Source organism: Cannabis sativa, chromosome 4, assembly GCF_029168945.1.
Source record: "Cannabis sativa cultivar Pink pepper isolate KNU-18-1 chromosome 4, ASM2916894v1, whole genome shotgun sequence".
NCBI lineage: Eukaryota > Viridiplantae > Streptophyta > Magnoliopsida > Rosales > Cannabaceae > Cannabis > Cannabis sativa.
The window spans coordinates 18,479,988-18,497,792 of record NC_083604.1 but is presented as its reverse complement, the minus strand read 5'-3'; the positions used below and the strand labels follow the sequence as shown (position 1 = coordinate 18,497,792).

General features: G+C 34.0%; 1 protein-coding gene across 1 annotated transcript; it reads left to right on the top strand.

Moving 5' to 3' along the window:
- Positions 1–2,488: 2,488 nt before the first annotated feature.
- LOC115713965 (uncharacterized) lies at positions 2,489–8,752 on the top strand. The gene is made up of 11 exons (XM_030642461.2): positions 2,489–3,109; positions 3,231–3,333; positions 3,417–3,540; positions 3,725–3,796; positions 4,595–4,633; positions 5,075–5,155; positions 5,290–5,337; positions 6,309–6,359; positions 7,302–7,370; positions 7,879–8,124; positions 8,223–8,752. The coding sequence occupies exons 1-11, from the start codon at positions 2,803–2,805 to the stop codon at positions 8,475–8,477; spliced, it is 1,395 nt and encodes a 464-aa protein (XP_030498321.2). The 5' UTR covers positions 2,489–2,802; the 3' UTR covers positions 8,478–8,752.
- The last annotated feature ends 9,053 nt before the right edge of the window (positions 8,753–17,805 follow it).

Sequence of the window (17,805 nt, the reverse complement as noted above, 5' to 3'; positions counted from 1 at the left end):
TCCATAAAATCTCTTAATTAATAAATTAACCCTAAAATCCTATTTCTTCATAATCAAGACATATCTTAGTGAAAATTCATAAACTAGACATAGTCTAATTTTAGAATTATAATTGATTAATTAAAATCAATTAACTGAGTCTTACAAGCAGTTTGTCTCAGCTAGTATGGGGACCATGGGCCTATATAACCGAGCTTCCAATAAGCATATCTAGAATTTACCAAGTAAATTCTCTAACTTATTAATTTCTCCTTGCACCACTATAGAATTTGGAATTGCACTCTCAATTATATAGAACACTCTATATGTTCTACGATATAAATACGCTATGAGTTATCTATTGTTATAATCCTAATAATTAATGATCCTCTATAGATGATTTACATTGAGTAGGAACAAAATTACCGTTGCACCCTTTAATGTATTTTCTCCTTAAAACAATTAGCAAACTATAAATGATATTTCAGTGAACTAATATAATCACTAAAATGAGCGCTTTATTATTTATCTCTATTTAGCCAAGCTCGAAAGAAATCATCGTTTTACTTCTATGTCCAGATAGAAGCTATAGATGTCGTGTCTATGATTGGCGCTCCCACTCAATTACCATGTCCTTAATCTATATGTCATGAGAAGATCCATTGGTCGACTTTAACGAATAGATTGAAAAACACAAATAATACAATTGAACTAGAACCTAACCATCTCAGGATTGAGGTCATTTGATCTAAGATCAACTAGATGATATTGAATTGAATAGATATTACAGTAAGTTTATTATGTCTAATCCAAGTTCAATATCGGTCCCTTCCGATGCATACTCCATACATCCAACCCAAGCTTACTTTAACCAATGCCCTGGAAAGAACATAGCACTTATCTAAGGTGCAAGTAAACTACGTTGTAGATTATCCTATCAGTTAAATCCTGTGTACTGATAAATCATAGGAACACATTTAATCACACAATCTTGATTACTTTCCACTGTGTTGACAACACAATAAACAAGAATATTAGTGTGATAAGGATTTGGATGAATTTATAAATCAAATAAATAAATAAATGATCACATGAACCAAATAACACGTTAAACAAGTAATGAAATTAAATCTGTTTCTTTATTGATAATTGAATAGAAAAGATTACATTGAAATAGAGTTTTATAGGGCACAAAGCCCAACAATAATGGGCTTAGACACATCAACAAAGACTCTGACTCTTATAAAGAAACCAAATACATGAAAGATGGTAGTCTTATCTACTTCTAAGAAGTCTCCAACTTCATCCCAATCATTTTTGCTAGTTTGAAAGATTTCATACCAAACGGGATCGAATGAACTTGAATTCAGAAAGGAGAATAACGAAGTTAATCAGGCAAAAGAGTGTCAAGACCCTGGGGGTTGGCACAGGTGACCAGGCAGTGATCAAAGTGCCATGGTTGACCCTCAAGGACCCTTCTCATGTCCCCCTCGCAAGCAAATTCCACCATAAACATCCCAGACCCATAATCAGATAAGGTAAGGGGTGCACAGGTGATCCAGGCATTTCGCATGGCATCCTCAAACCAATCAGGCTTGATGGTTCTTGAGGTTAAGACACGGAAGACTAAACAAAAAGACCTTTTTGGTTGGCTATCCCTCTACATCTTCAACGAGATCATGAACGATTGATTCTTTTTAGTAAGATTGAGGATTTGGGAGATATTAAGGGCTAGAGAATCCATAAGGGCTACTAAATATAAACAACAACACAGAGAAAAAATAGGGCAAGCAAGACTCGAGAGATGGAGAAGTAGGGACCCCCAAAAAATCTAGATCCTTAAATAGAAAAAGAGAGACGTGTACCTGGAGATGAAAGACTTGTTGTGGAAGCTAGAGTGGAAATGCTTTATTCGTCCTTTCAAAAAATCTAGGCAGATCCCGTAGATGGTAGGAATAATCATCGCCTCCCTCCTAGAGTGATTCAAAACGACAACAACCATAAATGGTGGAAACAGGAAAAGACCTAGAGAAAGAAGAAAAAATGAAGAAAAACAAAAAAACTAAATCTAAAAACACTCAGTATGATCTAGCACAATAAATGAAACGAGGAGTGAAGTGAAGGAGTAATAAATGAGTGATCATAGAATAGAAAAAGACAAAGCCCAAGAAGATACAATAAATGTATAGAGAGAGAAACGGATGGGGAGACAAATCGATGAGAGGACAAGTATGAATGGCTAAGAAAACAAAGGGAAGGACGAGATCAAAACGATACCATTAAGGCGAAACACAGGATGAGATCCAGAATAGGGAAGATCAGGATGCAACCCGCTAGAGAGGTCCCCACACACATGTATTTGTTCCGCTATCCAAAAAGGAAATTTAGTTAGAGACAAAAATAAAAATTGGGCCTTTTATATTAAAAGATAAAAGAAAAATAAATACAAAATAAAATAAATAAAAAGAAAAAATATAAAAGAAGGTTAAGCTCACGAAAATGTTGTATAGAGGAACATAGTACTTTTGAATATTTTCAAAAAAGGAGCTTATTTTTTAAGATATTTAGAAAGAAAATTATTATTGAAGCTATATTTTTCAGTTTTGTCCCCAAACAAGTACGTGACATTGTGCAGGAAACCCTAATTAGCAGAGGGGAAGAAGACGACGACGAATAATCCGAAGGTTTTTTTGAATTGAAAGGGGCTCAATAGTAGTGAATAGAATTGAATTGGAGTTCTGTTCGATGTATTGGATTTAATTTCGAAACCCTAATATTCGATTTTGGGATGTTGATGAGAGAAAGGGAAGAAGAAGAAGAAGGATGAGCAGGCCGTCGATAAGGCCTCGGCCATTGGACATTCACAAGAAGCTTCCCATAGTCAAGTCTGTTAAGGACTTAGAGGATGATGACGCCCCTACTTCATCTTCTACTCGTAATTCTCAGTTGTTCCGCTTTGCAAGCTTCGACTCCGCCAATGAGGTCCACCCCAGCCCTGCTGCCGTCGCTGCTGCCAAAAGGCTTGCAGCCTCTGAAATTCCCACTCCTCAGTTTGTTATCGTCGACACTTACGAGAGAGATTATTCCCGCACTTTCTTTCAGCCCAATTCTTACTTGCGTGGCAGGGGAGGTTTGTTTCAATTCCCACCACATGAATTATATCTATATTTGTATAACTTCGTATATGCATGTATGTACAATCCCCATTGCTAATGAATTCATTGTTTTTGTGTTGGTTTCCTACTTTGAAGCTCGGGCTGAGCTCGGAGAGTTCGTGGAGTACGACATTGACAATGAAGATGAGGATTGGCTTGAAGAATTTAACAGAGACCGCAAAATTCTTGCGCCCGACAAGTAATCATTCTCGCATATGTACATATACATGGGCACACATATAATGTGTTATTCAAATTATGTAATGAGATGTTTCAATACAGGTTTGAGTCTCTTCTGTTTAAGTTAGAAGTTTTGGATCACAAGGCTCGGGAAAGGGCAGGAGTGATAACACCTACTCTTGGTTCGCCAATCCCTATTCTCCTGCAGCAGGATACTGCTATGGAGGTGTGCTACTCTATTTTCCAACCACCAGTAATATCATCTTTGGGTGTGATAACACTTTTTGCCACTTTTGTCATTTGAATTTTGAGAAGCTTTTTTTTTTTTTTTTTTCAATTTTAGAGACGTGGCCTTGTGTAATTATTGCTTTGAGTTAGTATCGAGTTGATCTTGAATCATTTTCATGTAGGCTCTACAAGCTCAAGCTCCATCTATCAGATATGCTGTTCTCCAGTCTGTTTATAATTATTGGAAAGAGAAGGTATGGATTAAATACCGGTGGAGAGAAGTGATTATGGAAATTTTACTTTCATGACAAAGCCTAAAGCTACTATGAACTGTTGAATTGCCATTGTTAGTTGTGTTTTTTTGGTTGTTCTGGAGGATTGCTTTGTGCAAAAGTGCTTAAAACAATCCACAAACCACTATAATAACTCTTCCTACCTAAGATCATCAACAACAAACCATTATTTATTCTGAAGCACCTCCTTATCTGTTCCTTCCCTTACCATAACATAGAAAGAAAATAACTGCTTTCCAGTGGGAAAGTTTAAAGGAATTTGGAGAAGGAAAAAAAGTCTGCCACAAAAACTGTTTTTCTGTGGAAAATGGTAAAGCGTAAGAGTGATTTAAAATGCTTCAGAAGTTACAAAATTGAAAAAAATAGTCTTTGTTTGCTTCTTTCCATTCCAAGGAAAGTAAATGTTTCTGTACCTTTAAACTTTGTTCGAAAAAAAAAAAAACCTTCTTATTGGGATAGTAAATTAAAATTAAAACAAAGTTTCACCTGTTACACCCTTCTCACATTCTGAACGTATGGCTGCATTTTGTGTCTCATCATTCATCTTTACTATTTGGAGTTACTCAAACATGTGTTTTTTTAAAAGAAGTGTAGCATATTCCAAAAGGCTAAGATGATAAAGATGCAAAATTATAATTATTGTTTTCAGTGTTTGATGCTATTTTATATGTTTTGATAATGACATTTAATGTTTGGTATTTTTCCCTTTCATGGACAATGACCATTTTTTATCTCTTCCTCTCTTTCTCTTTTACACAGCGTGAGCGATGGCAAAAGCCTGTATTACGACGTTTACAGGTATGCTGCATCCTTATTATTTCTTTTTCATACACTGTGTGTAGTTTAATTACATAGTATGCTTAGGATTTGTAGCTGATACTGTGTTATTACTTTTCAATTGCCATGACTTCTGTTAGTATTAGTATCAGTAGTTTATTATTGCTGCTGAGTTGCTACTTCTATTTCTGTTATTATTATGTTTATTATTGCCAAATAATATGTCAAATCCATCTTGCTGAAAAGACTAAAACAAGGAGGAATTTATAGTTCATTTTCAAATCTAGTTCTTATTTTAGAAACATAATAAGAATCCATCCTTTCTCTTTTCTCTTATTTTAGCTGCTTATTTTTTTCCTCAATTATTGATTAATGCTTTCATGGAAGATTTTAACAGAATAAACAATGTGAATGTGATAGCCGATTTGCCAACTAATGATCACAATCATATTTTTTGTACAGCCTCCTCCACCTGTTAATGACACTAATCCGTATAATGTCTTTAGGCCAAGGGAAAAGGCTCACAGACTTCACACAAGAAGGGTGGGTGATAGATTTCTCTTCTTTCATAATACTATCACTCATGAAGATATATTCTTTGTTTAAATATAATTCGTGAAATAAGTGCATATGTTTTTCTTTTTGTTGATGAGTATCTTTGTTTGTTTTTCTTTTAGATGCAAAGAAGGGAAAACAATGTGCAGTCATTTGAAAAGCTTCGCCAGGTTAGTGCCACCTTGACAGAAAAGCTGATATGAACACTAGAAAAACTTCATATTTTTGTTCATAGAGCATGCTAGTAAACTTCTCACGTGTGTGTAGTGTGTAATGCCATATTATTTTTACAACTCCCAAATTGCACATGCATTATGCATATAACGTGACAAGGTAAGTTATTCACTAACGTGACAAATGTTTTAAATAAGAAAAACTAGGATGGCTAGTCTATAATGCCAAACCATTATTTGATCATGAACAAAAAGAGAAATGATACTACTAAACCCTTGAGCAATTTCATTATTAAAATTCTTATCTTCAAAATAGTAGAGACCGTTAATAATCTTAACACTTTCAATCGTCTTCCCCGAACTCCGGTCTTGAAAAGGGCAATGAAATTTATAGAAAATTACACAACAATTAGAATCTCGAGATAGTTTGCTAACCTACAAGAGACTACAAGAAAGTTGAGGAACATGAAGAACAGATTTAAGATCTATCCCTTCAAAAATTTAAATTAAATATTTTCCTGCAATAGATGAGAAATTACCATATGCTAGCTTAACTTTTTTACTACATGGGCAGGGTATATAAGAGTTAAACGAGTTAGAAGAATAGGTCATATGATAGGAATTCATGTATGTATAAGCTTTACAAGAAATCGTGTATGTATAAGCTTTACAAGAATTCCTATTAAGGAAAAAATCAGAGAATAAAAATAGAGAATTAAACCCTATTATAACTTTTCTAAATAATAGCGTGACAACTCTACAAAGAATAAAACTTGAATAGAAAAGATTTATTCCTAATATATATATATATATATATATATATATACTGATTTTCCTACAAGTGCAATTATTATATGAGAAGTGAGAACTCTCCTTATCTATCAAAATTGATTCATTGTTGTGTTTATCTGACTTTATAAAGCATGGTTAGCATAGTAATAACTTTTATCTAAATTTTGTTTTAAAAGGTTAGGCGCAACTTGGACCAAGCGAAGACTTTACTGGAGGCCTTAATTAAGGTATCTTTACTTCAACTCTGTTGTCATATACTGCTGCATTTTTTTGGTTATATAATTGTTTTTATGAAATGGATAGGAATTGAACCTGGTAAATTCAACATAGTCATCTAGTCTAGATTTAAGTAAAAGTGTCTTTACTGTGAGCTTTCCAAATTTCAGTCTTCATACTGTGAGAGGGAAGCCCTTAATGGTGTTTGGCAGAATGTGGCAATGGTCTCTAGAGACTAGAGAGAATGCATAATTACTTGTATTCATTTATTTTTATTTATAATATATCGGACATGATTATAGTAGGGACACCACTTTTGTCCGTACCAGTAGGAACATCTATGTTTTCGTTATTTGAAGAAATCATAACCTAATTTTTTTATATGATAGTCTATATTATAGCCATATTATCCATTATCCGTTTTTGAAAAGTTCTGATTAATTTACAATCTCGGAAACAAAGTTTCAACATTCATGAATGTGCTTATTTTTTTTCGCACTCGTGCAGCTGAATGTTTGAATCTTGTTTTTGACCCTATAAATTACTCTAAATTTTTGAAAACAGTTGCAGTGTCAGCTATAACTATAATGTACAAAGTCATATAAAAAAATTTAAGTATATTTTTCCTAAGTACTAATAATAGAGTTTATATGATCTATGGAGAGTTTGTTAGATAATTTGGTTGGAAAATGACAAAAAAAAAAAATCGGTGATTTGGTTAAAGGTTGAAGAATTATTTGGAGAGGGTTTACAATTTATTTTTCAGGTCTTCGTTTATAGGATGACTGCTTTTGTTGTTGACGAGTTGGAAATACCTTTTCATAATTTTGTATTTGTGTTTTGGTTTTTTTTTCCTGTTCAAAAGGTTAGAATTTGTGTTCCTCCTGGCTGTTTTTTTGCCCCTTGAGAAAATTGTGTATTAAAGGTTACTAATTATGACTGTACACATGCAGAGAGAAGAGAAGAAGAGAGAATTCATGGAAGCTGAAGTTAGTCTTCAAAGGATCCAAATGAAATATAAGGTATGCTTATAATTGTTTGCTTTGATTGAAACAAGCAAGTGGTCCTAATCTTTCACTTGACACTTAATACGTATCAGACTATCAGACTTTCACTTAATAGTTAATACTTGTTATTCAAGTGGTACTATTTTCTTCTAAGGTATACTTGTTATTCAAGTGAAAACAAATATACCATTCTGGCCCTTGTGCTAGGACCGTAAAGTACAAATATAATTCTCTTTTTCTTTTTTCCTTTCCAAAGACAAACACAGTGCTCCTAAATAGTATAAATATTAAGGTATTCTTGTTATTGTATAAGACTTACTCAGAATAGGAAACTCTATTTATGTGTACCTTGACATTTAAGGTAGTACTGGTTCATTTATTTTTTTTGAACATGTACATTTAATAAGTGGTAAGATTCCAATTTATTATTGTTTACGTGGCAATACTCCCGTCATGTTTGCTAAGTTGATCAGACTATTATTATTACTTACTATGTGGAACTCTTTTTATCTTTGATTTCTAGCATGAAACGGAGCTTATGGATGATAGCTTGACTCTTCCTGGATTCCCGACTTCTGCTAGTAAGTTCAGTTTAGGTGAAGAGGAATTTCTTGATTCAGATGACATTGTAAACAGCCGTACTGGTATACGGCCTTCTGCAATGAACAATCAGCCTTTGGCAGATTCCAACTTGGTATTAATACCCACTGGACACATTAAGCAAGAGTTTAGGCGGCGTCAAGTACCACAAGGATGGCTTCATAAAATGGTAATTTTCCTGTTGCTTCTTGTTTATAATTCCATTACCTGAGTAAAGCTCTAAGTACAGCTCCAGCTGTGGATTTAATTTGTTATCGGTTAATGCAGGATCCCCTTGAACCAGTTTTGTTGTTTGCGAGACCTTTAGTTCCAGAAAAGTTGGCAGCTGCAGGCATTTCTGTACCATCAGATCCTTCAACAAAAGACGAAGCTTCTACATCACCACCTTGTAAATTTAGAGGAAGAGTTGGCCGTGGGGGCCGAATAATCTTCGATAGATGGAACCCATTAATGCACACACCTATTGACTGTGGAAATTCTCTTTATTTACCTCCTAAACCTCGATCTGCAACATATAATTGATCTACTTTACTTACCCGCTGCCATGGATTTTCTTCTGTGCATTGCTTGGAAAGAGGTCCATACCTTTGGCACAGGATTAGTTTAAACTTTTGAGAGGGAGAATATTAAGGGTAAATATCATTATGGGAGGTAAATATTTCCTGCCATTTTGGGTATGGCTAAGGATTTCTTTTTTGGTAGTTTTGAAGTAGCAGGATAGTGTTTGTAATTGTATGTATTCATTTGATAGTCTTTTGTTTGAAAGTGTATTCATTTACATCTTTTTTTCTCCTTGATTTTCCGTGTGATTTCTCTATTCTTTATTTAAACAAAAGTTGGAAAGTGTTTGTTTTTTATTTTTTAAAATGTAAAGGAAATATTTATTAATGGGTAAATAGAATATAATTCATTACATAAAGATAATATTCACACAGAAAATTAACCAACATAAACTAACCAAAGCTCCAATATATGAATTTACGTGAATTATATCCTAAGATGTAGGGTTGTTTATTTATTCTAATTTGTATTATTTTGTATATAGTGCATTCAATTTATATTAAGTGTAGATTTTATATTTTGGATTCAATGTAATTTGCATAATAACTTAAATCTAATTCAAAAATGTGAATTTGATCGGTTATTTTTTATTAATTACTTTTTAATATTTATCAAGAATATTTTTTCACATAATTAATAACAAAATAAAACAAACGATTGTTGTCTTATGTTTTTAATAACAAATTAAAATAAATAAAATAATAAATAATAAATTTAAAGAAAAAAATAATTGTATATAGAAATAAATATTTAATTTTGTTTAAATTATATGTAAATATATATAAAAGAATAAAATATACACCTATTAAATTTTTGAATATATTAATATCATATGTGTTATAAATTATTAATTTTTTACCAAAAATATTATTTATATGCATAATTTTTTTTAAGAATAATATTGAACTATTTTAGGATGTTATTGCTGTTTAATGTATGGTGTTATGTGGTATAACAAAAAATACAATGGGGTAAAATAATTAGAGGTATAGTGATATGGTACAATAACCATTTAGTAGTAGTATAAACTGATTAAAGGGAGTTTTATTTGCTACCTACAAATTTATACATGCATTTTATTTTATATAAAATGTACATATTTAATTATATTAGTTTTTTTTTTCGTTCCAATTCATATCTTTAAAAAATATATCTATAAAGAAGTATTTTTTTATAGAGTGCATGTATGCAAAATTCACAACAAAATGCTACATGGTCAATACACACATAATCAACCTCACTAATCTCATAATTCTCATCCTTACAACCTCAAAAACAAGCCAAGTAAATAGCTTAAACACTACTTCAACTCCTATATGCATGAAACTAAAAATTAGGGGTGTTCATCAAACTGTTTAAACCGTCCGTACTATACCGCACCGCACCGCACATTATAAGAATATCAATTTTTATATTTAGTTAGGTCCAATATGTGAATGTCCAACCCAAAACCCACTAATTATTGTATTATTGAAACTTAATTTTTTTTATATTTATTTTCAAGTCTTATGGTATTTTTGACAAGTGTTACTCAAGTTTTGTTGTATTTGTGATAGTTCAATTATTAGTTATAGTCCAAACCGCAAAAATCACTTCGCACCGCACCATTTTTTGCAGTGCAGTTTTCGCGATTTTTTAGTTTTGCGGTGCGGGTACAGTTTGAGAAATTAGAAAAACCGCATGTGCGGGTTAGTTTAAAAAATGGTCAAAAACTGCACCACCCGCATCGCGAATTGTGACAGTCAGTAGTCCCGTGATCCGTAAGGGGAAACACCGGGTAAGCTGTGCAATCCCACACCGCCTGGGGAAGGTCAAGTAGGATGATTCTGAGACTGTGTGGGTATGGGACTACACAGTTAAAGAGAGCTTAAATGAATTGATTGGTACTACCTATATCAACAAGGTGCATCTTGTTTTTCGGTAGCCCATCTCGAAAGAACTCCACAGTTAAGCGTGCTTGGCTTGGGAGCAATTTCAAGGATGGGTGACCTCCTGGGAAGTTTGTCCAGGAAGCGTGTGAGTGAGGACAAAGCACGCTGGAAACACTCGTGTTGGTCTGTAGGGTCAGTCATCAATCCATGAAGCAGCCAGAGTGACGTACTCGTGTATAAGAGCCATTCATTCCGTGGGTGTAAGGGCCCAATGGAGGCTTGAAGCGGGGACGTTACAAATGGTATCAGAGCCTTGACCCAGCCGGAAGTGTGGTCGACGAGGACGTCGGACCCCGTAAGGGGGGGTGATTGTGACGATCGGTAGTCCGTGATCCGTAAGGGAAAACACCGGGTAAGCTGTGCAATCCCACACCGCCTGGGGAAGGTCAAGTAGGATGATTCTGAGACTGTGTGGGTATGGGACTACACAGTTAAAGAGAGCTTAAATGAATTGATTGGTACTACCTATATCAACAAGGTGCATCTTGTTTTTCGGTAGCCCATCTCGAAAGAACTCCACAGTTAAGCGTGCTTGGCTTGGGAGCAATTTCAAGGATGGGTGACCTCCTGGGAAGTTTGTCCAGGAAGCGTGTGAGTGAGGACAAAGCACGCTGGAAACACTCGTGTTGGTCTGTAGGGTCAGTCATCAATCCATGAAGCAGCCAGAGTGACGTACTCGTGTATAAGAGCCATTCATTCCGTGGGTCTAAGGGCCCAATGGAGGCTTGAAGCGGGGACGTTACAAATGGTATCAGAGCCTTGACCCAGCCGGAAGTGTGGTCGACGAGGACGTCGGACCCGTAAGGGGGTGATTGTGACAGTCAATAGTCCCGTGATCCGTAAGGGAAAACACCGGGTAAGCTGTGCAATCCCACACCGCCTGGGGAAGGTCAAGTAGGATGATTCTGAGACTGTGTGGGTATGGGACTACACAGTTAAAGAGAGCTTAAATGAATTGATTGGTACTACCTATATCAACAAGGTGCATCTTGTTTTTCGGTAGCCCATCTCGAAAGAACTCCACAGTTAAGCGTGCTTGGCTTGGGAGCAATTTCAAGGATGGGTGACCTCCTGGGAAGTTTGTCCAGGAAGCGTGTGAGTGAGGACAAAGCACGCTGGAAACACTCGTGTTGGTCTGTAGGGTCAGTCATCAATCCATGAAGCAGCCAGAGTGACGTACTCGTGTATAAGAGCCATTCATTCCGTGGGTGTAAGGGCCCAATGGAGGCTTGAAGCGGGGACGTTACACGAATACTCCTACTAAAAATGGACATAAACTTTTAGATTTCATGCTCAAACAAATAATCCGTTGGAAATTATTGTGTTCCAATATAAATACCAAACTAACAAGATTACAACTTTATTTTTTAAAGATATGAATTGGGAAAAAAATAGGGGATCATTTTTGTAAGCATGCACCGTGGCCGTCAATTCTCCAATTTTTTCTAATTTTGTTTTGGCCATAACTTTTAACTCTAAAATTCGTTTTGGATGTTCTTTATATCGTTAAAAGCTCATGACGAGCTCTATTACTTGGTCTCGGTTTGGAGTCTTAATTATGAATAAATATTTGATGTGAGTTAGGTATTATCCATTAACCCTATTATATTTAAACCTAAGATTGTTACTAGGATTACCAACACTTGCTCGAGATCACATGTGGATTGAAATTCAGATAAGACAACAAACTAAGCACTTAGAGTATAGCACAATAGCGCATATATAGGATATATGTATATTTACGTAGAAATTGTTGGGTTTTGTGCCCTAGATAAAACTCATTTCAATATAATCAGATTTACTTATTAATAAAGATCAGAAATAACATTTTATGTTGCATGGTTCACATGATTTATTTCATGATTATATGTATATAATGTATGAATTCTATTTAAGTCCAGAACATATGAATTTGTTAATGATTATAGTGTTGTCAACACAGTGGAATATAATCTTAATTATATGTTCGAAAGTTTATTCCCTGATTTGTCAGAACACTGGATTTAGACTGACATGGTATAATCAGCGATAGGTTTTCTTACACCTTGGAAAAGTGATATGTCCTTTCCAGGACATTGGCAAAGTTTACCAGTATCGGATGTATGGAGTATACATCGGAAGGGACCGATATTGAACTTTGATTAGATATATTAAAATTTACCGTAATATCTATTCAATTCAATATCACCTGTTCATCCTAGATCAAATGATCTTAATCCTGATATGATTAGGTTCGATCTCAAGAGTATTATACATGTTCTTTGATTTGTTAGTTAAGCCTACTTTTGGGTCAGGGTGATACGTACATTTTGGGAACATGATAGTATAAATGAGTGGGAGCGCTAACATAAATATAGAGTCTATAACTTCTATAGGAATTTAGAAGTGAAACGATGATATCCTTCGAGCTTGGCTAAGCAGAGATAAATGGTGGAGATCTCATTTCACTTCGCTAAAATATCATTTATACGGAGCTAAGTGTTTTAAGGATAAAATATATTGAAGGTGTAACGGTAACTTAGTGCCTATTCAATGTAGATCATCTATTAGAGGGTCATTGATCACATTAGGATTATACCAATGGATAACTAATAGCGTATCTATATCGTGGAACATATAGAACGTTCTATATGACTGAGAGTGCAATTCCAAGTTCTAAGTGTGGATTCAATAAGGAATTAATAAGTTAAGAAATTTACTTGGTAAATTCGGTTCGACTTATTGGAAGCTCAGAAATATAGGCCCATGGTCCCCATACTAGTTGAGACCATACTGCTTGTAAGACTCAGTTAATTGATTTTGATTAATCAATTATAATTCTATAAGTTAGACTATGTCTACTTTATGAATTTTCACTAAGCAAGGGCGAAATTGTAAAGAAAAGAGATTCTAGGTTTATTTATTAATTAAGAGACTTTATATGTCTAAATTAATAAATATATTAAATGACAATATTATTTAATAATTAATTTCTAGTTATTAAATAATTAGAATTGACATTTAAATGGTTAAATTGAAAAATTAGCATTTTTGAGAAAATGGGAATAAAAATAACAAAATGGGAAAGTTGCAAAGTGAGGCCCAATTTCCTTATATGGCCGCCCACTATGCAAGCCCTTTACCATTTATTTTTACATTATTTTAATGCCATACAATTCTAACCTAAACCTAGAGGGCCTTCTATAAATAGAAAGTGTTGGCTTCAGGAAACTCATGACTTTGCACATTGTTTCTTTCAGAAAAAACCATAGCCACTTTCCTCTCTCTTTTCTTCTCTTCAAATTTCGAAAATCCTTGAGTGAATGAGTAGTGTCCACACACATCAATGTTGGGTTTTATGCCCTAAATAAAACTCATTTCATATAATCAGATTTACTTATTAATAAAGATCAGAAATAACATTTTATGTTGCATGGTTCACATGATTTATTTCGTGATTATATGTGTATATAATGTATGAATTCTTTTTAAATCCAGAACATATGAGTTGGTTAAAGATTATAGTGTTGTCAGCACAGTGGAATATAATCTTTATTATATGTTCAAAAGTAGATTCCCTGATTTGTCAGAACACTGGATTTAGACTGACATGGTATAATCAGCGATAGGTATTCGTACACCTTGGAAAAGTGTTATGTCCTTTCCAGGACATTGGCAAAGTTTACCAGTATCGGATGCATGGAGTATGCATCGGAAGGGACCGATATTGAACTTTGATTAGATATGTTAAAACTTACCGTTATATCTATTCAATTCAATATCAACTGTTGATCCTAGATCACATGATCGAAATCCTGATATGGTTAGGCTCAATTTCAAGAGTGTTACTCGTGTTCTTTGATTTGTTAGTTAAGCCCAGTTTTGTATCAAGGTAATACGTACATTTTGGGAACACAGTAATACAATTGAGTGGGGGAGCGCTAACATAAATATGGAATCTATAGCTTCTATTTGGCAAATAGAAGTAAAGGATGATTTCCTTCGAGCTTAACCAAACGAAGATAAATGGTGGAGATCTCATTTCACTTAGGTGAAATATCATTTATACAGGGTTAAGTGTTTTAAGGATAAAATACATTGTAGGGTGTTACGGTAATTTAATCCTGTACAGTGTAAATCATCCATATAGAGGATCATTGATCACATTAGGGTTATAACAATGGATAACTAATGACGTGTCTATATCGTGGAACATATAGAGCGTTTCTATATGACTGAGAGTGAAATTCCAAGTTCTAAGTGTGGATTCAATGAGGAATTAATAAGTTAGGGAATTTACTTGGTAAATTCGGTTCGACTTATTGGAAGCTCGGTTATATAGACCCATGGTCCCCATACTAGTTGAGACCATACTGCTTGTAAGACTCAGTTAATTGATTTTAATTAATCAATTATAATTCTAAAAGTTAGACTATGTCTACTTTATGAATTCTCACAGTTTAAGGATGAAATCGTAAAGAAAAGGGTTTCTAGGTTTAATTATTAATTAAGAGACTTTGTATGTCTAATTAATAATTATTTTAAATGACAATATTATTTAATAATTTATTTTAGTTATTAAATAATTAGTTTTGGCATTTAAATGATTAGAATTAGAAAAATGACATTTTTGGAGAAATAGAAATAAAATTGAGGAAACTGCAAAATCCAAGTGAGGCCCATTTCCCTCTATGGTCGAGCACTTCCTTTGTGTTTCCCAATCATTATTTTTATTTTTTAATTGCCATGTAATTGCTAATCAAAGCCTAGCAAAAATAGGAAAGTGGTGGATCACACTAAATAAGGCAGTTGATTGATTACACAGTAATTAAGGAAACTGTTTTATTTGGAAAGTTGTGCTCTCCCTTCTCCCTATATATAGCAGCCCTTGTTCTCTTCTCTTGCACATCATTAGATGCATGAAAAGCCACGAAATTAAGAGAGAAAAATAGAGAGAAAAATTCGAAATCCTTGTGAGATGAGTAGTGCCCACACACATCAAGTGGTATCTCAATCATAGTATGGAAGACTATGGAATTTCTGCATCAAAGAAGGAGAAAAGAAGATCCAGGTTCAGATCTTGGTGATGCTCTGCTACAGAAAGGAATCAAGGGCTAGAGATCTGAACGGAAGGAGTCATATTATTGCACGCACCTTTGTAAGGTTTTCTAACTTTATATGTGTTTATTTTCATTGTTTTAGAATTCATATTAGGTTGTTAATCCAACATACTTGTTAGTAAATCTAGATCCTGGTAAAATAATTTCCAACAATCAAGTGGTATCTCAATCATAGTGTGTAAGACTGTAGGAGAATCTAAACAACAAGAAGGAGAATCAGCATCAAAGGAAGGAGAGAAAGAGATCCATATTTAGATCTTGATTATGCTCTGCTACAGAAAGGAATCAAGGGCTAGAGATCTGAATGGAAGGAATCATTATATTTCGCTGCACCCAATGTAATGTTTTCTTAAACTCTTATGTGTTTATTTCATTGTTTTAAAATTCATATTAGGATGTTAATGAAACATACTTGGTAGTAAATGTAGATCCTGATAAAATAATTTCCAACAGAAATGTGTGTTAAGGTTATTACTCTAAAGTTTTTGTGATTAGGCATGCCTAAATAAGTTATGTAAATTTATGATAAGGGTTATACGAGTAAGGCATAGCTAGATTAGATTCGGTAACTAAAACTGAGATAAACCTTATTAAAACCTTAAATGTATATAAAATATACGCCTGAATGTAACACGTGGCGTCTATATAATATAGACATAAGATGCGGTGACATCATTATATATGAGATAACATATTATACAGTATGGTGGCACAATTATTTAAGCAGGGATGTATTGTATGTAATATGCATGTTATAAATTGATATTATTTTGTTATTGTTGTCTTTGTTGGGCCTTAGCTCATGGGTACTCTAATGTGCAGCAAAGGTAAAACAGTGTCGGGTCAACCATGAGTTCGAGGATTTGATGATGGATTGTACATGTTCCGACCAAGGTAGACCACAAGGGTTGCGTCCTATATGAGATATTGTATATAAATCTCATTTTCCTGCTTAAGTCGGCTTATATGTAAACCACTTGTAATATTTTGAAAAAAAAATTACGGGATCCCAAATATGTAATTATATTGTTTTGCTTTAAGTTAAAAATTATTATTACTATTACAAGTTGTTTTGATACATAAGTGATTTTATGTTTATTCACTTGGCTTAATCGGTCCGATTAACAAGATTAATACAATGTAATAACGACACGTGTCGTTCCTTTAAGTAGGACGTTATATATGTGATCTAAATAAAATCACACACACTAAAGTATAGTGCTTAGTAAACCGTACTTGGTAATTTCATACTTTAATACACTAACAATTAGTTTTATTCATATTCTATGATCTTAATTTTCTTGTACTTCCTTGCAGGATCATACCTACTCTATATGAATATGAAATTTTTAGATATTTATTAATTATACTTTTATAACTAACATATTCATTTATCTTATACTTGTATTTTATATATTTTCTAATATATTATCTAACAAATACTTGCTTTTAGGGCATAAACTCTAACAGTTTTCTTTCTTACCACGTGACAAACATAGATGTCCATGTCACCAGGGTCAGTTTCTAGGTAAACAAAATGGAATGACCATGTGCTTGAATCAAAATCTCCAAGTCAAGAAGCGTTCAAAAATCTACTACTCTTTACTTACATTCTTGAAATTAATGGTTTTTCCAAAAACTATAAGAGGGGTTGGTTACAAATAAAACTGAGTAATGTCAATAACACTTTCAAATTTGGGGTCGAAGCAACGACAAGGGCACGATGAAGCAGCGTTAGTAGGATCGTGCCTGATAACGTTAGAGAAAGAGCAGAACAAAATCCAGTGAACTTGAGGAATTTTCCAACTTGAACTCTAAAGAAACGACAAATAAGGTAAATGTGAGAAAGGAGAAGGCTAACAGTATTTATAAGCCTTCAGCCCTCGATCCATGTCACTTATGATCCAGCAGTCCCCTTAAAATCCTAGTTAACACATTTTGATCTAACAACTAAAGATAGACATAAAGAAGCACATTTATGAAGAGACGTTTCGAGTACTCGAGTATCCGACTATCACTCTGCATTTATTGCACATCTCGGAATTTGGTTTCAGAAAATGAATCAACTTCATTAGAATTGGAAAGAAAAAGCATGTAGGCCTACGAACTGCACATTGAACAACACATGGTGTGCTTGTGTAAACATGCACGCTCTATATAGTCGTGACATCATAATACAACCCCTCCAGGAGGGAACCGAAAGGTTAACCAGTGGTAAGTCCCAACTTAATAAAAATGCAATCTGGAACTTAAGGAGTA

Excerpts from the sequence above, each read along its gene's own strand:
- LOC115713965 (XM_030642461.2), top strand. The coding sequence starts at position 2,803 with ATGAGCAGGCCGTCGATAAGGCCTCGGCCATTGGACATTCACAAGAAG. Across the intron at positions 3,541-3,724 it reads AGCAGGATACTGCTATGGAG|GCTCTACAAGCTCAAGCTCC; the intron begins GTGTGCTACTCT and ends ATTTTCATGTAG. Across the intron at positions 4,634-5,074 it reads CTGTATTACGACGTTTACAG|CCTCCTCCACCTGTTAATGA; the intron begins GTATGCTGCATC and ends TTTTTTGTACAG.